This window comes from Lynx canadensis, chromosome A1 (genome assembly GCF_007474595.2).
Source record: "Lynx canadensis isolate LIC74 chromosome A1, mLynCan4.pri.v2, whole genome shotgun sequence".
NCBI lineage: Eukaryota > Metazoa > Chordata > Mammalia > Carnivora > Felidae > Lynx > Lynx canadensis.
In genome coordinates, this window is record NC_044303.2 from 157648223 (window position 1) to 157672285 (window position 24063).

At 39.1% G+C, this 24063-nt stretch overlaps 1 protein-coding gene across 1 annotated transcript in view; it reads left to right on the top strand.

Annotated features, from left to right (window-relative positions):
* The window catches only part of FAM81B (family with sequence similarity 81 member B), a 60086-nt gene that overhangs the window by 16865 nt on the left and 19158 nt on the right, over nt 1-24063 (top strand). Inside the window, exons 4-7 of the mRNA XM_030323373.1 lie at nt 4776-5019; nt 10959-11077; nt 21819-21948; nt 22413-22469. Of these exons, the coding sequence (XP_030179233.1) occupies nt 4776-5019; nt 10959-11077; nt 21819-21948; nt 22413-22469 (550 nt within the window). The remainder of the gene's footprint in view (nt 1-4775; nt 5020-10958; nt 11078-21818; nt 21949-22412; nt 22470-24063) is intronic.

Below are 24063 nucleotides of genomic sequence, written 5' to 3' on the forward strand. Positions count from 1 at the left end.
CATTTGCATAACACTAGGTGCTGCCCTCCTTACCGGGTTCCTTCCATGTGCCAAATAGCAACATCATTGAGGCCAATCATGGCAAATGGGACCACAGACTGGCGTCTGAGCAGAGGTGGCAGCTTTGTTCCACTGGTCTCTCTGCCACCTTAGGTCTGATTCCTCAAGTTCTTTCTGGACACAATCTTGACACCAGCCAATAAATAGCACACCCAAAGAGTGAGTGAACGGGGGCTCCCCATAACCCTGGGCTGCATTGGTTTTGCCGCCCCTACCACATGCTTCTCACATGTTATCTCTGTATTTACAGCCACACAGTGAAGTAGGCCTGTTAGCCCCATTCAAGGATGAATTAATTGAAACACTTGGTTGGTCAGTGGTGGAACCTGTGTTCTGTCATCAGTGTATCTTGCCTACCACCTTGCTAAATTGCTTCTGACTCTCCATATAACTTGAGAGCTCATATTCTCTATTTCACACCTCAGCACTTTATATATTCTGCCTTATCACTCACTGATCACAAACTGAGAATCACTCACTGATTCACATGACCAGTTTTAAATAAATAAATGGGTTTCAATATCTAGAAGACATAGAATCATCTAAGTGTTTACTTAAAATGTTTATTCTTGCTCTGTCCCCCTCAACACCCAAATTGTGATCTAACAAATCTATGACAGAGCTAAGGAATCTGCATTGTAACAACTTCCCTCCCTTCTCCACCCCCCATGATATTAATTCAATTTTCTTTATGAGAAACCCTGAATTAAACTAAGTTCCTTGAGGGACAGACCATTATCTATTATGCATGGACTAGAGTAGACATTTAGTAAATACTAATATAGTTTTATTTTAACTGACATTTTTATCAGTAGATTGTTAGATATAGATACAGTGCTTTCAGCTACACAGAACAAAGACTACAACCAAAATGATTAGTTCACATTTTTAAAAATCTAGAGTTTAGTTAATTTAGAGGCTTAGCATCATCAAGCAAGTGTTTTCTATCCTTTTTTTCCGCTATCTTCTTTTCCCTCATGGTCACAAGATGGCTTCAGAAGTTCCAGACATCACACACAGGCATGACAACATCCAGCAAACAAGAGAGAAGTTTCTTCTTAGGTGTTTTTTCTTGAAAGCAAAGAAACATTATCCAGAAACCCCACAATAGGTTTTTCCTTTCACCTGACTGGCCAGGTCAGTCCTACCTAAACCAGCTTCATCTCAACCCAGAAGAATAAGACCACCATGATTGATTTGTCCCCCTCCCAAATGACATGGGGGGTGGGAGGATGAACCAAATCAGGCAGTGGTGGTGTGGGTTGGGGGGTTAACTATTAGGAAGTTAACCAACAATGCCTGACACACTGGGAACACCTAAGAGAACACAAATACTAAATTTTGAGAAGAATGTAGCATAATTTATAAGTATCTGTATAGGACTGATGACTAAGGACCAACTTCTCTTTCCCTGGCACATCCAGACTGCAGACTGTGGAGAGGTCAGAAAGCAGCACTAGCTCAAGGAAGGTAACAAGTAAATCTGCCGTCTGCCACTAGGCTATGTGTCACCATCAGCAGGGCCTGACATCCTCTTCCCTTCTGCCTGTGACTCATACATCCAATCGACAGAGCACTGTCAGCATGCTGGGGTTTTAGAGAAATGGAATATATATATATATATATATCTCCCCATATCCATTTGGTAATATTCCAGAAGAACATTTTTAAGCCAAATGAGTGGTAGAGGGAATCTAATGAAACCCTTAACAAAGCCTTCTTTGTTCCTAAAATGTGCAGGTGACAAGAAAGGGGAACTTCACCCAGGCTGAGGCTATTTTGTACTGCTCAAGAGAAGAAACTGTAAACCTTGAAGCTCAAACAGTAGTCTTCATTGTACCTTCCTCCACCCCCAATTTCCAACAACAGAGCCTTAAGGGAACAAACAGTACAGCCAGAAAAATCAGTCAGTCAATAAACATTTACTGACGACCTACTATGTGTCAGGCACTCTTCTCAGTGTTGGAGGCATTGTGAAGAACAACTTAGATAAAGCACCTGTCCACGGGGAGCTTTCATTCTAGTGATGGAGGGCAGAAAATAAACACAATTAAGATCATTTTAGATAATGACAAATGCTGGGGAGAAGAAGAAATGGGGTATTATGATAGAAAGTGACCTAGGGGAAGACTTGTCTGAGGAGGGGATACTGGATTTGAGACAAAATCAATGAGAAGGAGGCAGCCATGAAGTGACTTCAGGGAAGAGCAGTCTAAGCAGAAAGAACAGCAAGTGCCAAGGCTCTGAACAATGTCCTAGTTTCGCATGGGTGAGGGATGGAAAGAAGATGCATGTGGTTGAATGAGAGTAAATGGATGGAAGAGCAGGAGGAGATGAGGTTGGAAAGGGGAACAAGGATTTTATTCTCAGAAAATGGATAAGCCATTGGAGGGTCTCAGACTTTGAGAAAGACCACTCTAGTTTCCATGTGGAGGATGCAGTTTTTGTTCAGATGCAGAAATAGAGGAGATAATGGCGGCCAGGACCAAGAAAGGAAGAGACAACTAAGGAAAGAGTGTATATGAAGCCTGGGGACACTTCTGTGTGTCCTTACTGCTGCCACTCTATTAGGTCACATGAGTAGCATCAAAGTGAGTCCCCTGCTTCTGCTTATTATCTCTTGGAATTCTAGGAATGTAGGAGAGTTAAGCTTAACATTGGATTTTGGAGTCACACAGATGAGTTTCAAAGTTTGACCCTGACATAACTAAGTTGTGTGACCCTTCCTTCTGTCTGATTAATTTTTTTCATTCTGGTATTCTAAATCACTAGTTCATTCTTCAGCTATTTCCTCCTTCATATTATCCCATCTTTTTCTTTATTTCAACCATTATATTTTCACTTGTTTATTTTTTAACATTTTCTAGTTTTTTGTTTTCATTTTGCTAACATCTTCCCTTCTTTTAATGTTTATTAGCCTTTTAAAAAATGTCTTACTGCATATATCTTAGTGTTTATCTTCTGTAGAAATCTATAATCCAGTAGGTTATTTGTTGGCTAGTTGGTTTTGGAAGAGACCGTGCTCCTCAAATGTCTTGCTATCTTGGCCTGTGAGTTAATTTTCCCCTGGGGGTTTTGGCCAGACCCAGTTCTCCACTGGAGTCCTGTCAGCTCCAATAAACTCAGGGGGCTGGCATGGATGAGCCCCAGGCCCAGTAAAACCTCCCCATCCTACAAAATAACTTGTCCTGTCAGGTTTTCACCTTTGCTCCTCAGAAAGAAGTAGCATTAGGAGACCAGTGACTTTCCCACCCCTGGAGCCTGTGGAGGTAGGAAGGTATAAAAGCAAATGCTCAAGGTCTGTTTTTACCCCAAGCTTTTTGTTACTGTTGTTTGAGGTTCTTACAGGTCTTCTGCCTTGCCTGATCTGACTCTTGAGGACACTTAAACAAGAATCTGAATTTCACACAACTAGAGCAGTTTACTATCTAGAAGAAGCAAGAGTAGAACTACAACAGTCCTTCTTCCCCATTTTACCCTCCCACAGCCTTGCTGAATTCTCTCTTGCCCCAGGCCAAAGTGGCCACCTGACTGTGGTTGGGTTGCCCAGGAAACAGGCTCTGAGACAGAGATTGGTGAACAGAAGGCTCATTAAGGAGTGCTCTGGGGTCACTGCCAGGAATGGAAGGAAAAAAAGTATTGTGATACAATTCCACAGGGAGCCCTGAAGCTGGGATAGTCCTTCCAACTTGTTCTGAGATAGAGCAAGTGTGCCAGGCCTTTATAGCCATACATTGACCCATCACTGATTTCAAGCTGCCCCAGGAAATGGGCATGGCCTTGAGCAAAGTGACTGTCTTCACCAAGGCGGTTCCCAGAGAAGCTATCAGCTGAGGGCTGTCAGCCAGCAGCACACCCAACACTTAGGGTGTTTCACCTTCCTGAAAAGGGAGCTGGGGGGCACATCAGGGCACCCCCTGCACCACCCCACACCCTCACCAGTTTAAAATAGCCCCTGCTGCCCAAGGAGGGTAGTTTTCTAATTTTTCTTTCTAGTCACTCCAAGGTTTTAGGAGGGAGAGAGGATAGAAAACCAGCAGTCATGCTAGCTGAGCATTTTGGTCAAGACCATAGGACACCCAGGAAATTTTACTCCTGAGGAACTGTGTAACTCATTTCTTTCTTCAGAGTCTGGGTCACAGAACCAAGCAAAGTGAATTCAATGAAGAAAAAGACACAACAAAGTAGCTTGTCCTTCAAGAGGCTTATCAGTGAAGGGAAAGAGTAATATACTAATGCCAATAGGGGCTATCAGGATTTTACATGCTACTTTACCCTAATTCTTAAGAGCTCTAGCCTATTTCTTTTTTTCTCATTTATTGTGTTTACTTTTTCACTGAACTTCTGACTCTTTCATGAATCTCTGCCTTTGAACTATCATTTCTTCCAAGTTAGTAGGCAGCACTCTCCTCAATGTAGAATTCTCAAGTATTAAATGTATGTGGATCCAAGATGGCTTGTTAGAATAGTGGGTAAAATATAAAATGATTCCTGCTTAGAAACATGAAAAATGCATAATGTAAGACCAAGGCAGAAGTCAGATCTTGTGAGATGAGAGACAAACCAGGAATCCAACAAGGCCGATTCCTTTAAGGTCCTCCCAAACCTCTCACAGGGGAGATGGTACAGAAGTTAAGTGAAGAGACAAGTTCTGGTTCTGGCTCCTCCAACTCATTCTTGTAACGTCCCTGGTGTTGTTTCCTGTTCCTGATTAGGGGTCATTCTTTTCTTCCTGTGATTCCAAACACCCAGAGAAGGCAGCTAGAAGACAGATTGAACACCCAGGAACGTACCATCGCTTTCCTCCTTGAACAAGCCTTCCGCATCAAGGAGGAAATCTCTGCTTGTCTTCAAGGGGCCCATGGCTTTCAAAAAGAGGAGTTGCTTGCCAGGAAGCTACTGGAAAGCCACATCCAGACCATCACGAGCATTGTCAAAAAACTGAGCCAAAATATTGAGGTAATTCTTCATTTCCCATACGTTGGCATCATTGCTTGACAATGATGATCAACCACCAATATCATTTTCAACTACAGAAATGACTCACTAGAGCTTAAGTTTAAATGACTACAACATGTAGCCCCAGAGGAAAACAGTTCAACTTTTCAACTGCTCATGTATGCTAAAAAGTAGAAGGAAATTCTATTCAAAAAGCATTTAATATCTATTTTGTGACAGCAGAGAGAATTGTTTAACAGTATGTCAGACATTGTGCTAAGGTGATTATTTTAATCTCAATTTCTGAGATTCTTTTTGTGTAATTGTTTCAAATAGAGCTTTTCATGATGCACTGGCAATGACGGTTCACAGGCCCATCACAGTCTGACCCAAGCCATCTCTCTCCCCATCTCCCACCCCCTCACTTCTTTCATTGTGACCACACTGGCTCCCAGCTTTTCCTAGAACACACCAAGCATGTTCTGGCTTCAGGGCCTTGGCACTTAATATTCACTCTGGCTGAATCATCTTCCCCTAGACATTCCTGTGAAATGTTCTCCATTACCTTGAAGTCTGTGCTCAGTTATCACACTATCAGAGAGGAGTTCCTCAGCATTCTGTAAAAAAGCACCCTTCCCTACCCAGCAGTCACAATCTTCGTTAAATCTTACATTATAGATATTCATAGCATGTATCCATGTGATAAGCAAACTCATAGTCTATATTTGTTAATTGCTTGTTTTCCCCTTCTAATATATGAATATATATATATATACATGTGTGTATATACCTATATATGTATGTGTGTGTGTGTGTGTGTATATATATATATATATATATATATATATATTCTAATATATAATGGTGAAGATTCTGTTTTCTTCATTATTAAATAACACAACAGATGACAACAGCACATGGTAGGTAGTCAGCACTCTACATATTTCCCGAATGAATGATGTTTAAGATGTTAAAGGGAAAATAGAATTTCTGATCACAAAAGAAAATATCTGTCTTGGTTAAACCGAAATAAACAGATTTTCACTACAAGCCTTTCAGCATTTTTAAGGTGCCAATAGGCATGATGTATCTGGGGTAGAAACTTTCAAGCAAGAGTCCCAGAGAATATACTTTGGGAAACTGACTAAAAATTTGCAGAATTATCATTAAAATTCCCACAACAAATGTCCTCTTTTACTGTCAGAGAATATAATATAGTGAATCTGACAAACAGACAAACAAAACTCATGCAATTAACTCAGCAAAGACTTCCTTAGGACTTTGTTTATAAAGCTAAGGATATTTATTAATTTATTTTCCATCTGTAGGGTCTGGCAAACCCTAGGATGCATTAGAGGGAGTATGGAAGTTAAAAAAAAAAATCTTAGTGAACTTCTAAAAGGTACTTCATGGGTATTTAGCACATACTGAATTGACCCCAGTGCCTAAAAGTCAGTACCACTTCTCAAAGTGGTCAAAGGTGTTTCCAGCATAACAGTGGTAAGAAAATGATGAGGTTAGCGGCTCAGCGCCTTTGACATGATGACCAAACCAAGTATAGCACTCGCACTAAACAAGGTACCATTTAAAAGTCAAAACTTGCTGGTAATTGAAAAGAGAGTAGCATTCTCAGAAATGAGAAATGGTTGTTACATGTTGATTATATTTGTCAAAATCCATTCAGATATATACTTTGATTGGTACCTTTTAATACTATTAATTATACCTCAGTAAAATAATCTTAATTTTAAGAGGGAAATTATTTCCAGAAGTCTAGAAATCTGTTTTTTTTATTTTTTTTAACATTTATTCATTTTTGAGACAGAGAGAGAGAGAGAGAGAGAGAGAGAGCGAGCTGCCAGCACAAAGCCTGATGTGGGGCTCAAACTCACTGAGGGCAAGATCATGACCCGAGCTGAAGTTGGATGCTTAACTGACTGAGCCACCCAGGCACCCCATTAGAAATCTTGTTAAGGGCTTCTTTTCCTATAATAATTGGTTGTCTTAGATTAGCTCTGAAAAAAAGACAAAATATTTTCCCAAAACTCTAAAATTTCAAAATATATGCCATCCTGTTAAGGGGATGAGGAGGACTGGTCTATGAGGAAAATGAATTAGAAAATATTTTAAAGTCTGTAGACAACATAGTTAAACATCATAAAGAAGAAACTATTAGGCTACCTTTAGTAAATAACTAATACTATAACGTGCTCTTTATAGTGAAATAGGTGCTATTCAAGTATTTTTTAAAAGCCTAAACTCATTAACGAGGTCAGTCCATTGCAAACTGACCAGCAAGACAGGTTCAAGTGTGGGCTGAAGCTTGACTTGGACCTATGAAAGGAATTAAAAAAAAAAAAATGTTTTTAATCAACCATAATTGCAGCAGTTGCTTGTTCCTTTTTATATTCAAACTATTTGTTTTTCAAGCTGGCAGCTAATTACAAATTTTAAAATTAATTTATTTTAAACTCAAGGAAAGAGAATTTTATGTATCACATTTATTTTGTTTATTTATTTTGTTTCTTTTTCCCACCAACTTGTAAGAGCAATACTTGTTCATTGTAATTATTTTGAAAGCTTAAGAAAAAAATGTTTAAACCTGGAGGAAAAAATTCTCAATTCCACTACCAAATGGCAATTTCTACAAACACCCAGATTCATTACCTTCAAGTCCTTCCACATATTCCATTAGGAGGCTGGGACTACATTTGTAAGCATAATCTTTAATATAAAATTATATCATACACTCACGTCATTAAAGGTTCTTTGTACAGTGCACACACCATGATTTGCTAAGTCATTCTGTTAATATTAAAATACCCTTGCTCATAAGTATAGGTCTGTATTTGGATTATTTCCATAGTATAAATTCTTAGAAGTAGAACTCCAGGGTGTGGACACTGTAAAGGCTCTTGATACATGTTGCCAAATTGGTTTCCGGAAAGTTTATACTTACACTTCCATTAGCATTACACAAGAGTGCTTTTTCATGGGCCTACACCAGCATTGAGATGTATTGTTTTAACTTCACTAATTTAATGGGATAGAGATGAGATCTTTCTCTCGTTTTCACTTTTTATTTTTTTTTTTTAACGTTTATTTATTTTTGAGACAGAGAGAGACAGAGCATGAACGGGGGAGGGTCAGAGAGAGGGAGACACAATCTGAAACAGGCTCCAGGCTCTGAGCTGTCAGCACAGAGCCCGACGCGGGGCTCAAACTCACGGACCGTGAGATCATGACCTGAGCCGAAGTCGGCCGCTTAACCGACTGAGCCACCCAGGCGCCCCTCGTTTTCACTTTTTAAAAGTGACTATAACGCTTTTCATTTTCTCTGTCCATCATCTATTAATGTCGTTTGCCAATTTATCTTTTGGAGTTTTAGTGCTTTTTAATTCTTATTGATTTGATGAGCTTTTTTTATTAATTGACGATAATAGCTGCTGGTAGCTTGGCAAATGGTTAGCAACCAGCAAGCAAATATTTTCTGGAGAATAAAAACTTGGTTGGAGGGTTTGCCTATTTCCATGGTGTTAATAGTCTCACTGTGATTGATTTCAAACATCAAAACACCAAACACAAAGATGGGAAAAGATACGCACAACTGGCTTTCGCCAACAAATGCATGCTGATTGCAGCACTAGGCTGAAATCTGTGGCAGTAACATTTGTTATAAATGTTTTTTCAGTTCATTGTTTATATCTCAGTTATATTTACAAGGTTTCTGTCAAGTTTTATATAAGGTTGTTAAACTTTCCATTATTTTGCTCTCGTTAAGCATTCCAATATTTTGCTCTGTGATTCCTCTCATTATTTTTAAGAATAGAAATGTCTTCATTTAGAATTGAAATAATCACCTTTATTATCTGTTATTTTTATGGCTTAACTATTTATATTTTTAAACTAATTTTCTAAAATCTATACTGATGTGTGTCATGAGGTAAGGATCTAAACTGATTGTTTTCTGAATAAACAACCAGAGATCCCAACACCATTCGTGAAATTCCTCCCCCACTAATTTGTGAGCCTCAAGTATAGTACATTCCTTTTTTAAAAAATATTTTAATGCTTATTTATTTTTGAAAGAGAGAGTGTGAGGGAGGGAGGGGCAGAGAGAGAGGGAGACACAGAATCCGAAGTAGGCTCCAGGCTCTGAGCTGTCAGCGCAAAGACCTATGCAGGCCTCAAACTCATAAACAGAGAGATAATGACCTGAGCCAAAGTCGGACACTCAACCAACTGAGCCACACAGGCGCCCCAGCACATTTCTTTCTTATGTTTACCGAGGTCTTCATTGCATTACATTGATTTATTTACATATGCATATCTATTTTGCTACACTTATTTATTTATTATCATCTCATATGTTTTAGTGTTTAGTAGGGCAAATTCCTTTGCATCACTATACTTTACCAAAACAAAGCAAAGTAACATCTTTTGCTATGGTCTGAATATTGGGTCTCTCCCCGCTCCTCCAAAATTCATATGTTGAAATCTAATGTCCCATGTGATGGTGTTAGGAGGTGGGGTCTCGTGATTAGGACCAGTGCCCTCCCACAAGATACCCCTGACTCCTACCACCACCTGAGGACGCAGTAGGAAGTAGACAGTCTGCAGCCCAGCAGAGGGCTCTCACCAGAACTGGACCAAGCGGGCACCCTGACCTTGGACTTCCAGCCTCCAGAACTGTGAGAAACATATGTCTGTTGTTTATTAGCTACCCAGTCTGTGGTATTTTGTTAGAGCAACGTGAATGGACTGAGACACTTAGAGTCAGGCAAAAACAAATGAAAACAAAAAAACTCCAGCTAGCATTCTTGACACTTCTAAGTTTTCAGTTAAAGGTTTTTTTGTTTGTTTTTGTTCTTGGGTTGTTTCAATCTGCCAGTTTACAAATGAGAAAGATCCTGTATATGGTATTTAAAATTTCTATGATTCATTTGCTACAAAAATCCTTCTTTCCTCAAAAAATTGATAAACATAAATTTAGACATAGTTCAGGCCTTGATCAAATATAGTAACTAAACTTTAATCCTTCCCCAAATCCTGAACTTGTCATATACTCTCACTTATTTTACAAATAAATATGTTTTTGTTTTTTTTTTTAAATATATGTCTTCACTTTACTTTGGATTTTGCTTGAGTGTCAACTAAGATAGAAATTTTTGCTATGGACAAGCAGATTTTTTTTTTTTTTAGTTTTAAATTAATGCTTACATGTTAAGTGTGAAAAATTTTTAAGCCACTGTTCTTGAGACCACCGACCTGGTAGTATAAGATAGTCAGCTCTATTTCAGCATACCAAGACCTACCTAAGACATGACTAAGAATACCCAAGGACAAAATCTGAATATACTTCAAGCCATAAATCTCTCGTGTTCTCTAAAAATCTAGAATAAACCTTCTTCACTCCTTTCGAGTGGAACAGTTTGATTCACATTTACTCATGTTAGTTGTATTAGCTTCACTGTGGTTCTGATTCAATCTGCAAAGGGCCTTGCCTGATGCCGTAGTAAAGATCCCTTTCTAAACTCTGCCACCAATTCTGAGATAGGTTTTCATGAAAAGCTTTTGTTTCAATGATGGCCAAATGGCAACTCGTGGCCATAACAGCGCAATAAGTATATTTTACTTGGCCCGTAGTGTGTTTATGTAAGATTTTGACTAAGATGTCAATATTTAAAAATTGAAATATTTAACATAAAATCTAGATTTCTGGCTTGTGTTGAAACACTGTTGAGCCATCATTCCTACCTGGCAATAATCAGCTGGAATCAGGCCATCACTACCTTCCTCAGATAAAGTAGGGACTGCCTCTCTCTGACATAGGACTCTCTCACTCATTTACACTGTCAGCCTAATTAGGAAAGGCTTTTGATTTTGCAACCTCTGCTTTAAATTATACTTTCTTATCATGTGGGGTAGGAAATTAATGGGAATTTTACTTAAAATTACAGATTTTAGAACACCAAATAAGAGCGCGAGACCAGGCGGCCACAGGAACTAATTTTGCAGTACAGGAGCTAAACACCAGACACCTTCAAGGAGTTGGAGATCTTCGAGGAAGAGTAGCCAGGTGAGAAGAAGCATATCAATGAATGGCAGTCAGTTCTTGCCCATTGAGTTCTCATTCCCAACTAAGTTCTTTATAGTAAAAAAGTAGAGGGGCGCCTGGGTGGCGCAGTCGGTTAAGCGTCCGACTTCAGCCAGGTCACGATCTCGCGGTCCGTGAGTTCGAGCCCCGCGTCAGGCTCTGGGCTGATGGCTCAGAGCCTGGAGCCTGTTTCCGATTCTGTGTCTCCCTCTCTTTCTGCCCCTCCCCCGTTCATGCTCTGTCTCTCTCTATCCCAAAAATGAATAAACGTTGAAAAAAAAAAAAAAAAAGTAGATATTGTCTTTACGCTAAACTGATGAGGTGGAGGTTGAGAAAGTCTATGATACACCTTGAAAGCTTCATGCTACCTTGAGAATCAAGGGTTCTCTAAAAGGCCCCTTTTACAGAATGTCCAGTTTGGTTCCGTCTGCTAGTGACGAGAATCATATTATATTCGCAGCCCTCAACTGTCTAAATGCCAATATCTATACAAAGACACACCCTCAAGAACACCTACAAATACTTAAAATACTTGAATTTAATTTAATAATTTAATTTAATAATTAATTAAAATATTTAAAATATATAAGAATTACATATAAAAGTCTAACAAAAGGAATTTACTTCCAAATCGATAAAATTTTGAAAAATATGGTCCATATGATATTTCTAAATCAAAAGAATTAATGCTATACAGTTTAACAAAAACCTGTGGGTATTGACAATGGCAGGACCACTCTAGTAGACATATCAAAGATCACCTGTGAATGGCTGACTGTAGTCACCTTTGCAACTCAGCATCTTCTGCCAGCACATCTTTACTCTCTCCTGGAATACTCAGTCTATATCTTGTTAATCTGCTCTGCAATGTTAATGACCAAATAACAATTAGGTGATTAACGCCTAAGACGAACTCCTTTTAGAGCATCTATCCATTCAATTCAACAACAACAAAAAGGTATTAAGCTTCATGCCACATAAGCACATGCCAGGCAGTGTACTGGGATTTGGGGATTCAGCAACATGGTCCACTTCCAATTCCTCATGACCCCAAATTTGTGGTCTACCTGGGAAAACAAGCTCCAAATGTAAGTGATTAGATAAACAATGTAATGAAAGCTTGAGGTGCTATGGGAATATCCAAATCAGACTGAGGCATAGGGAAATCTTCCTGGAGGAGGTGACACTGAAATTAGTTTTGAAGGATCCATAGCAGATATCTAGACAAGGAAGGACAACAGGAAATGCACTTTACATAGGAGGGATAATAAGTGCAAACGAACTGAGGGATGAATTACTGAGACATGTTCAAAGGGCTACCTGTAAGAAGAGTGTTTTAGTTTTGGTATTTGGGGGTTTGCTTTTAGGGAGAGATGGCAGATTGGGAGATGAAGCTTACAAGTGGTCCAAATTGGATGCTGAGAGATCTTGTGGGTCAAGGTAAGAAGTTTGAACTTTATATAGAAAGTTGTAAGTAAGCATGGGAAGATTGATTATAAGTAAGAGGGATGACATATTTAGGAACATTCTAGTATTAGCTAAGTTGGTGGGGTACAGAAAGGAAAAATGAAAATGAAAGGAAGCCTACTGCAGCAGTCAAGGTGGGAAATGTCAAGGGCCTAAACTAACACACTAGCCATGAAAGTCCAGACCAGGTAGCAAACATTAGGAAAACAGAATCTTCAGGAATAGTACTTATGTGTACACACACACACACACACACACACACACACAGAGATAGATATGTAACTATGCTATGTATAAATACATGTTTAGCCATCTAAAATACACAAAATTATATATTTCCTTATATAATATCTGATACACACAAAAGAAAGTTTATAGTATTTGGGTAAGTTTGAAGCAAGGTAATAAACACGAACAGACCCACCATCCTATTTAGATGTGCCATGATTTCTCAAAGACAAATACCAAACATCTGTCTTGAATAAAACTTGGAATTTGGTTCCACTGATGACATGTGAACTATTTATTTTTTCTGCAAACCATTACAAACCCAGTATTCTATTTTTCTAAATCCTGCCTTACATATAAGACACAATAACAGATTTCAATGAAACCAAGATATGAAAGGAATAATATCTAGAACAAGATGGATCAGCTTCAATTTCTTTTTTTCTTTTTTGTTTCCTTTTTTAAAAATAAAAATTGTTTCTGTTTAAAGTCTACAACATGATTTGATATATACAAGCATAGTAAAATGATTACTACAGTCAAGCTAATTAACATATCTTCTCACATGGTTACCATTTTATGTGTGTGATAAGAGCAACTGAAATCTACTTTCTTAGCATATTTCCATTCTTCAGTACATTATTAACTATGGTCATCACACTGTATATTAGGTCTCTAGGCATATTCTTCCTATTTAACTGTGACTTTGTACTCTTTGACCAACATTTCCCCATCTCCCCTACCTCTGCACCCTGGGTAACCACCATTCTACTCTCTGCTTCTGCGTATTTGACTTTTTCAGGTTCCATATGAGATCATGCAGGGTTTTTTTTTCTGTGTCTATCTTAATTAACTTAGCATAATGTCCTCCAATTTTATCTGTGTATTCACAAATGGCAATATCTCTTTTTTTGAGTCTGGATAATACTCGGAATGTGTGTGTGTGTGTGTGTGTGTGTGTGTGTATGTGTCACAATTTATTTTTCCATTCATCTGTCAACGGACGCTTAGGTTGTTTCCATATCTTGGCTATTGTGAATATTGCTACAGTGAACATGGGAGTGTGGGAGTGCAGATATTCCTTCCAAGTACTGATTTCATTTCCTTTGGATATACATCCAGAACAGGGGTTGCTGAATGATGTAATAGTTCTATTTTTAGTTTTTTGAAGAACCTTCATACTGTTTTCTATAATTGCTGCACCAATTTACATTCTTACCAATAATATACAAGGGTTTTCTTTTCTCTACCTACTAGTCGACATTTGTTATGTTTTTATTATTTTGATAATAGCCACTCTAACAGGTGAAGGGTAATATCTCATTGTGCTTTTGATTTGCAGTTTCCTGATGATCAGTGACACTGAGCACCTCTTCATGTACTTGCTGGTCACTTGTATATCATCTGTGGATAAATATCTATTCAGATGCTTTGCCTGTTTTTTAAAAATATTTATTTATTTTTGAGAGAGAGAGAGAGAAAGAGAAAGAGAAAGAGAGAGAGATTGAGATGGGAGAAGGGCAGAGAGAGACGGGGACAGATTATCCGAAGCAGGCTCTGCACCAACAGCAGACAGCCGATGTGGGGCTCCAAGTCACGAACTGTGAGATCATCACCTGAGCCAAAGTCAGGGGCTGCTTAACCGACTAAGCCACCCAGGCACCCCCACATTTGTCCATTTTTTAATCTGTGGTCATTTACAGCTACTTCTTTTTTCTGTGGTCCTAGGGGACTTGCAAATGAGTCCCATCAGCTCTCAGAGCTAGGTGATTTGGAAGCCAGTCTCTCAGGTGGCAGCTGTAAAAGTTGAAGTGCTCGATGTATGGTCCAAACCTTTCACTCCTCAGGAAGAAGCTAAGATTTGGGGGTCCCCTCCCAACTGTAAGGAAGGCACTGTGCCAAGAATGGGGTTTACAGCATGAATGTGTCTCAGTTTTCCTGCCCATTTCAATGTGGGTATATTCTTAGATGCCTGATAAGCAAGAGTCTTTAAATTAGTTTCTGGGTTTTTCTCAGAGGAAACTGATCTGTGTGTAGCTGTTTATTTGGTACATCCAGAGAAGGGGAAACCAAGAGCCTCCTATCCCTCCATTTTATTCTTCAATTGCTTACTTTCCCCTTGAATCTTAGGTAGTGATTTTAGGACGAGGTCTTATTTTTCCTTGAAATATCTCCTTATTATGAAAATTTCTTTATTGTATTTGTTAACCCGAGACAGAATCTGGCTAAAAGCCATGAGACTTAAATTCACCCTTCCTCTCCCGTTCTGTGTATTTTTGCCAGGCAAGGGACTAATAGACAAGCTGAGACAGATTAATTACTGTCTTTCCACATATTGACCTTAATTCTAATGAGTATTTTGGCATAACTGAGATTAAGTTGATTATTTTAACATAATTCCTAGGAAACATTTTACTGCTGCATAAATCAAACTCAATATTTAATAATGGCAACATGCTTTGAATTTTACACCGTATTTCCTACTCCAAAACAGGGGCAGTATAAAAGCAAGTAACTCCAATGAGACAAAGTTCTCAAAGGTGTCTGGTCTGCTTTTGATACCCTCTCCTCTATTCAGTAGATGATAATCTCAGGTGCAAATGAGGAAAAGCAAGTATGTAAAGAACATCCATAGAGATGGCCATGATTTACAGTCTGCAGCAGCAGTCAGAGGACGCAGGACTTCCAGCTACATTTGGCTATTTGGGACCCAAAGGCAGATTTTTCTTATTAAAAAAATTAAAAATTGTGTTGATATGAAATTAAAAGCAAAAATCATATTCTTTGGAAGAATGATATCATGGATATTGTCAACTTTTGAAAAGTTAAGAGTAGAAACTTATGGCTAAAGATAATTGAATAAAGATATTTTTACGCCACTCCTCTCACTTGCAACGTCTTAAAGCCAGTTAAAAATAGAAGGGAAGTTGAGACAGGAAACCATCAGAACCTTAGAGGAGAAAGCAGGAAAAGACCTCTCTGACCTCAGCCGTAGCAATCTCTTACTCGACACATCCCCAAAGGCAAGGGAATTAAAAGCAAAAGTGAATTACTGGGACCTTATGAAGATAAAAAGCTTCTGCACAGCAAAGGAAACAACCAACAAAACTAAAAGGCAACCAACGGAATGGGAAAAGATATTTGCAAATGACATATCGGACAAAGGGCTAGTATCCAAAATCTATAAAGAGCTCACCAAACTCCACACCCGAAAAACAAATAACCCAGTGAAGAAATGGGCAGAAAACATGAATAGACACTTCTCTAAAGAAGACATCCAGATGGCCAACAGGCACATGAAAAGATGTTCAGCGTCGCTCCTTATCAGGGAAATACAAATCAAAACCACACTCAGGTATCACCTCACGCCAGTCAGAGTGGCCAAAATGAACAAATCAGGAGACTATAGATGCTGGAGAGGATGTGGAGAAACGGGAACCCTCTTGCACTGTTGGTGGGAATGCAAATTGGTGCAGCCGCTCTGGAAAACAGTGTGGAGGTTCCTCAGAAAATTAAAAATAGACCTACCCTATGACCCAGCAATAGCACTGCTAGGAATTTATCCAAGGGATACAGGAGTACTGATGCATAGGGGCACTTGTACCCCAATGTTCATAGCAGCACTCTCAACAATAGCCAAATTATGGAAAGAGCCTAAATGTCCATCAACTGATGAACGGATAAAGAAATTGTGGTATATATACACAATGGAATACTATGTGGCAATGAGAAAAAATGAAATATGGCCTTTTGTAGCAACGTGGATGGAACTGGAGAGTGTAATGCTAAGTGAAATAAGCCATACAGAGAAAGACAGATACCATATGGTTTCACTCTTATGTGGATCCTGAGAAACTTAACAGGAACCCATGGGGGAGGGGAAGGGAAAAAAAAAAAAAAAGAGGTTAGAGTGGGAGAGAGCCAAAGCATAAGAGACTGTTAAAAACTGAGAACAAACTGAGGGTTGATGGGGGGTGGGAGGGAGGGGAGGGTGGGTGATGGGTATTGAGGAGGGCACCTTTTGGGATGAGCACTGGGTGTTGTATGGAAACCAATTTGTCAATAAATTTCATATATATATATATAAAAAAAAATAGAAGGGAAGCAAAAATTCCATCTTTTTTAAAAAAGTGTTTATTTATTTTTGATAAAGACAGAGCATGAGCGGGGGAGGGGCAGAGGGAGAGGGAGACACAGAATCCGAAGCAGGCTCCAGGCTCTGTCAACACAGAGTCCCAAGCGGGGCTGAACTCAGACTGCGAGATCATGACCTGAGCGGAAGTCGGATGCTCCACTGACTCAGCCACCCAGGCGCCCCTAAAAATTCCATCTTTAATAGAACTTGGAAGTTGCCACAACTGCTAACCACAACCACAAACAGAGTACACTTACAAATACTGTCATGTCTGTCTTCCTCGGACCTTAGATATAATGACTTGCGCCAAAACAAGAGTCGTAATCCTAAATAATTTGAATGGAGTAATATTACTCCATTACTGGGGACTCAGGCGGGTCACAGGACACACAGGAAATGTCCCTTCAGGGAATCAGGTCAGTAACACAGAGCAGCTGAGGAGTGTAGCTGAGGATGCATTTGTGTTATTTATCATTTGGAAGCTCTGTGCTTGCAAATTCATACCCGAGAGAAATGCTGACATGCTACAGGCAGAGGAAGTAGAGCGGGCCTATAGCGTCACTACAGAAAATCTAGGATTCAGTGATTGGCTGTAAAATACACCAATCCCGTTTTTGAGGAGGAAAGGGGGAGATGTGCCCTCCTACAGCCTGTAGGGCTTAAGAAAAGAACAGATTTGATACTGCAAGCCTGAGTGGAGGATGTGGTCTACTCCTCCTCCCACACACACTTAGTGATCTTCTGTAGGTAGTCAGAATCAGCCAAAGATGTAAGCATGATAGGTAAAATCTAGCCTGTGCATAAAAATCGGCACCACCAATATCGATAGACAGAGAAAACTATGAGGCTGATGTGCAAATCTCAATGAGAGGAATTACCCAGAAACACACACGAGGGGTTCAAATCAGAGGTTCTCTTGGTTTCAAAGAAGTTAAGAACAAAGGAAAAAGATTAAAGCAGATTGCTGATTGAACAGCAATCAGCTGTAATTTTGCTCCTTCCCAAAGTCCCACTAAATCTACTGCAAAAAAAAAAAAAGTTTCTCTTTAAAACAGACCCACCAAAACAGAGGATATCAGCATAGAAATGTTGGGACGAAGAAAACAGACGTGGAAACTGACTTAGCAGATGTAATAAAACCAGTTTTAAACCTGTGGAATAAACTGAGAATGATCTGGTTTTACACCACACAATTCTCAAAAGGCTTAGGTGTTGGCAGCACTAGGAAACTCTGAAACTAGGTAAAGACAGGCTCTTGTCTCTAGGGAGAACTGGGAAAAGCAGGAAGAGGGAGAGCAAAGAACCACTGTAGTTTGTTGTCGTAGACTCTGGGTCTGGAGTTCTCTTGTCCAGCAAGAGAGCAGACACAGGATTAATATGAAAGTCACAGGATTAATATTCCAAGTCCAAGAGGAGACAAGAGCTCCCAGTAAGTGTCCTTGCTCCATTTTTATTAGGATCAGAGGTTTATCAGCATGATGGACAAGCACAAAGAGACAATGAAATTGTGAACATTAACTCATGGGGGCGTGATGGAAAGGGGGTTTTGAAGATACGTGGTGTTAGGGGTTTGGGTCAATACAAAACAAAATCCAGGTGCTGAGCAGATGGTTGTTTACAGCAGACATGAGGCGCCTTGTCTGTTTACCTAAACTTGCCTAGGGGGACAAGAAAGACAGAACATGCTACCTCAGGGTCAACAAGGCACCTTTCTTTTGCTAATTAGCTCCACTCCGGGCAACTTTGCCCAGGGTGGTCTCTAGCCCCTTTTACCTGTTTACCTATTTTGATCCTTCCTTCCCCTGAAAGCAGTTTTCTGCTATTGTACTAAATTGGGGGGCACTGCTGCCCTGAACACCTAATCTCTACCTATTCTTGGATACTTTCATCCTGTGGCTATTTCTTCACGCCTTGTTAACCCTTCAGCCCAAGCTCAGGGAATTCTTAAGCTTAATTCCCACAGTTTACTATTAGCCTTTTAGTTTTTATTGACTTCTAAACTATAGGCATGTTTTACTTTGATAAAATAAAAATATTGAATAAATACGAAATAAAAGGCCTTCCCCAAAACAGAGATCATCACCTAACAGAACGAGATGGGTATACTGGAATTGCTCAGGGATAAGGTGGGAAAAAAAAAAATTAAAATATCACAGAGATCAAATCTGTTTTGGAAGGCGCCCCCCCCCATGGAATAAATACAACTAAAAATAATTATTTTTTATTTATTTATTTATTTTTAAATATTTATTTATTTTTGAGACAGAGAGAGACAGAGCATGAATGGGGGAGGGTCAGAAAGAGAGGGAGACACAGAATCTGAAACAGGCTCCAGGCTCCGAGCTGTCAGCACAGAGCCTGACGCGGGGCTTGAACTCACGGACTGCGAGATCATGACCTGAGCCGAAGTCGGATGCTTAATCGACTGAGCCACCCAGGTGCCCCCAATATAATTATTTTTTAAATGCTAACATGAGAAAACCACAAAAAATGAAAAGAAAAAATTTTTTAACATAAAAATTGTTGTAGAAAAATGATGTATATAGCAGACAAGTAAAACTCATTCAACATAGACTCTGTAGGACCGCCTGAAGAAGAAAGAGAACAAATTCTTTAGGAAAAAAGAATGGGTATAAGAAAAGAGAACTTCCTTGAAATGGAGATTTGAATCCATAAATCAAAACCAGAATTCAAGAAAAATTGCTATAAGAACAACTGAATCAAAATATACCAGTTGAGGGGCCCCTGGGCAGATCAGTTGGCTAATCATCCTGTCCAACTCTTGATTTTGGCTCAGGTAATGATCTCACTGTTCATGAGATCAAGCTGGTGTGCTGTCAGCGTGGAACTTGCTTGGGATTCTCTCTCCCTCTCTCTCTGCCCTTCCTCCACTCGTGCTCAAGGGTGTTCTCTCTCTCTCTCTCTCTCTCTCTCTCTCTCTCTCAAAACAAACAGACAAACAAAAAATCCTGGTTGAAGTTACTGAACATCAGGAATAAAGAATCATTAGACAACCAGGTGGACAAAACAAACCAGCATGTGGTGTTAGGCTGGCAGTCTGTGTTTTTGCATGGGGAGATAGGAATTAATAAATAATAGCTACTGATCTTGTAGGGGTGCTTCCTCAGTGCTAGGTGCTGGCTAAATCATTTGATTCATTACCTCCTTTCATCTTAAAATAACCCTATCAAGTGACATTTTTTTCAGGATAGCCACTTACGGTTTTGAAGGTTGAGCATAAAGCATTCCAGGAGATACTATCTATGGCTCCTGTGTTCATGCTGCCCATGTTGCTGGCAAGTCTGGTGTTGTGTGGTAGACAAATCGTGCAGCTATGTTCAGTGGTCTTGGGGTCATTACTCCCTTTTCTCAGTTAAGGAGAACTGAAGCTCATAGACCGTTAAGAAATTTTTCCCAGATCACAAAGCTAGGAAACGGCAGAAGCCAGATTCAAAGCCTGGTCAATGTGACATCAGAGACAAATTCTTAACCGTTAGCCTACAATGTACAGGCCAGCTGTCTCTGAAGGTCGAACAAGGAGGGAGTTGGGTGACAAGTGGCTGGGAGCAGTGATAGCAGCAACTGTTTCTATGTAATCTTTGGGGATCTTGATGTGGATTCACATAGTAGCCTAACTAACTGACAACAGAGCTTGTTTTGACAACAGGTTTTATGTACAAATGTGTGAAATGGCTTTTGCCTGTGACTTTGTTGCATTACAAGCCAGCTCCCATTTTTGATCAGATTAATTCCTAATTTTTCCTCCCAGCAGTATCCCCTCCCCTACCACAGTCCCCTGGTTTCTCTTCTAAGGATTTCTCAGGCAAAATTACCACCATACCCATTCTGGGCTCAACTTTGGTACCAAAAATCTCAAGAAAAAAAATTCATTTCTAGATCCTAAAAAAATATTGACAGCCATAAAATAAACTATATTTATAGCACTTTGCATAATAGCATGAAAATGTAGTTCCTAACAAATATTATTTGAGGACAAAGAATTGTTTTATAAAATTACAAACTTAGCAGTGATCTCTGATAACTTTACACAAAAAACAGTCCTTCAGCATTCTCCATATCTTCCATGCATTTATGAGTGCATATATTTCATGCACATATGAGTGTATTGAAACTGATAACACAGTACATAACCTGCCGTCTCCCAAGAGAAGCCTTGAGTAGTGATATGGGGTGGGCTTCCCTGACATGCTGGAAAGATGGTTAATCTTCAACTCCAACCCCGTTTCACTAGAATTACTTCTTAAAATAACACGTGCAACTTTATGAGCCAAAACTTCATTCACATGTTACTGTGAATTGTTTTTGTCCTAATATAACACTTGACTGAGCCCACTCCAGGAGCAGGAGTTGTGACTGGGGCTAAGAGGAGGGAAATTGGTTTTTGAAGATGGGTTGGAAGATGATGGTGAGCTAAGACTTTTTGTAGCCAGAGGAGAATTGACAATCTTGGATCCAACAAAGAGACTAGAGGAAAGTGGATTCAGAATGCAATATAGAACAGGATAAAGTTTCAATTTTACCTAACCACAGGCAGTAGGGAGTACTCCCCCAATATCAAAACCTGTTGGAACTCCTATGACCGTATTAATATATCAGACTGAAAATCAAAAATTCCCCCCATTTTCTCCCAATGTCTTCATCTACCCCAACCCAGTTCTTTGATTTTGACTGATGTATCATTATCCAACCTTGTTTCTCTCTCATCAGAAAAAAGAGAGAAAAGTGAAGATTTCTGTTTATGTTCCTACGTCTACTAACTCGTTATTCAAAGAACTTTAGAACTTTTGCCATGAATGAATGCACACATCCTACTGTAGTATTAAAAATGTTTGAGCCTATTGATCTCACAACCAATTTTCGTCTTGCCACTAGATGTGACTCCAGCATTGTGAAGCTTTCTGGAGACATTCAGTTCATCAGGCATGAGCACCGGAAAATTGAGAAAACAATTCAAAATTTCATGTCTGCCCTAGAAACTGTTTCTAAGAACTTGGATATGAAGGTAACCGAAAATATTTGGAACTCTTACATTATGTGTTATTGCCAGAAGATCATTATAGCTTATCAAAATGCCTAGTCGGGTGGAAATTTTTCAAAAGAACTCTTTACTTCCAAAGCGTTTAAATATGACAGGCATGCATATATACCATGAGCACTGTCAGTTGAATTAACAAAACTTTAATGAGTACCTCCTATGTTCCAATGTAGCCACCCATTATAAGCCTGTGCTACTTGATTCCACTGTTGCTATTCTTTTACTCTCTGGGATTTCCTCAAAGACTGTAGAACCAAAGATTATAAGCAAAACATTTTTTCATGGACTATTATTATTAAATAGCCAACCTAAATGTGAGTTGATTATGTTACATCCCTACAATAGGTTACGTCTCTCACAAAATAATGTACAAATCCATTGCCCTGGTTTTAAAGGCTATCTCTACACTGGCCCCCTGCTTATCTTTTCAGCTCACCCCATTTTTCCTGGCTCACCCCTCATACCCAGTAGTACTGAACAACCTGGAGGTAGGTCTGTACTCACTCTAAGACATTACACAGCCTCCATATTGTTTGTGCTTTTTTTCTGCCTGAAATGCCTTTCCTTTTTCACCCTCCCAATGGCTTAACTAAAGGAGCCAATGCAAAGTATTCTGTGCCTTACTTTGTCATGTACCTTATGTGACAATAAGCACTTCTCTGAAGTCATTTAGGCAGAACAAAGTGGAAATCCTTTGAGAATAGGGGGACATGTAAGTTTGGTGTATGATTATTTGTTCATAGGACCAAATAATCAAGAGCAGAAGGTTCAAAGGAGCACATAGATTACTCCAATCCCATTGGGCTCACCTTGCCCACACCTATGCACCCATCTAATTAAGTCCTAATAGTTTTTTGGTTGAGTCTCTTTGTTTTCCAAAATACCTAGTCATATCAAAAACAAATCATAACCATGTTACCTCTGGTTTTCTGATGTAACACCTCAGTACTTTTTTTTTTAAGTACTTTAAAGCCATGACCAGATCTTCCAGATGATTGTTAAATAAAAGTGGTCATAGAAGGCAATTTATCTAGTTTCTTATTATACTGGAGATGTCTTTGTTGTTTTCTGTTGGATGTTGGTGTGATATATTTTTAACCATGTTAAAGTAACCTTCAATTCCTACTTACTTCCAGTAGTTTTTATTAGTGCTCAGTTTTTATTAGGACTGAACATTTCACCTTAAAAAATGCCTTGTAGACATCAACAAATGCTTACATCATCATATTAGGGTTTTTTTAATTTGGGTTTTTATTTGTTCACTCGTTTATTTCTTTGGACTTCTAATGTGCTATGTCAATACATTTCCCAATACTGAAACATTCCTGCATTTCTGCCATACAGTCATTGTATAACCATTCAGCATTTGACTTTGCATCTAGGTTCAAAATTTGATTTGGGGTGCCTGGGTGGCTCAGTCAGTTAAGCCTCCAACTCTTGATTTCAGCTCAGGTCATATCTCATGGTTCATGAGTTCGAGCTCTGAATTGGGGTTCGCGCTGAGAGTGGGGAGCCTGCTTGGGATTGTCTGTCTCCCTGTCTCCCTCCCCTTCCCCCGCTCTGTCTCTCTAAATAAATAAACTTAAAAAACTTTTTCAAAAAAGTGACACTGACTGAAGTTTATTCTTAGTTTTTTTTAAGGTAATACAGATGATATGTATGGTTCACAAATCAAAACTACATAAGAAAATATACACTGAGAATTTTCATGCCCACCTCTGTCACCATTATCACATTCTTTCATTTCCTCATTGAAAACCATTTTTATTATTCTGTTGTGGATTCTTCAGTATGCCTTTATGCAGATACAAACAAATGCAAATATATTCCTATTTTCTCCTTTTTACAAATAAGGTAGCATATTACACACACACACACACACACACACACACACTAATATGTACCTTTTTTTTTTTTTTTAACTAAACAAACACATCCTGGAGATCAGTCATACTAATACATGGAAAGCTTCCTCATTCTTTTTTTTACAACTGCATATTCTCCTCCGTGTTCAATAGCTCACTCATTTAACCTATCTCTCACAGATGGACATTTGGACATTTTTAGTATTTTTCTCTTTCA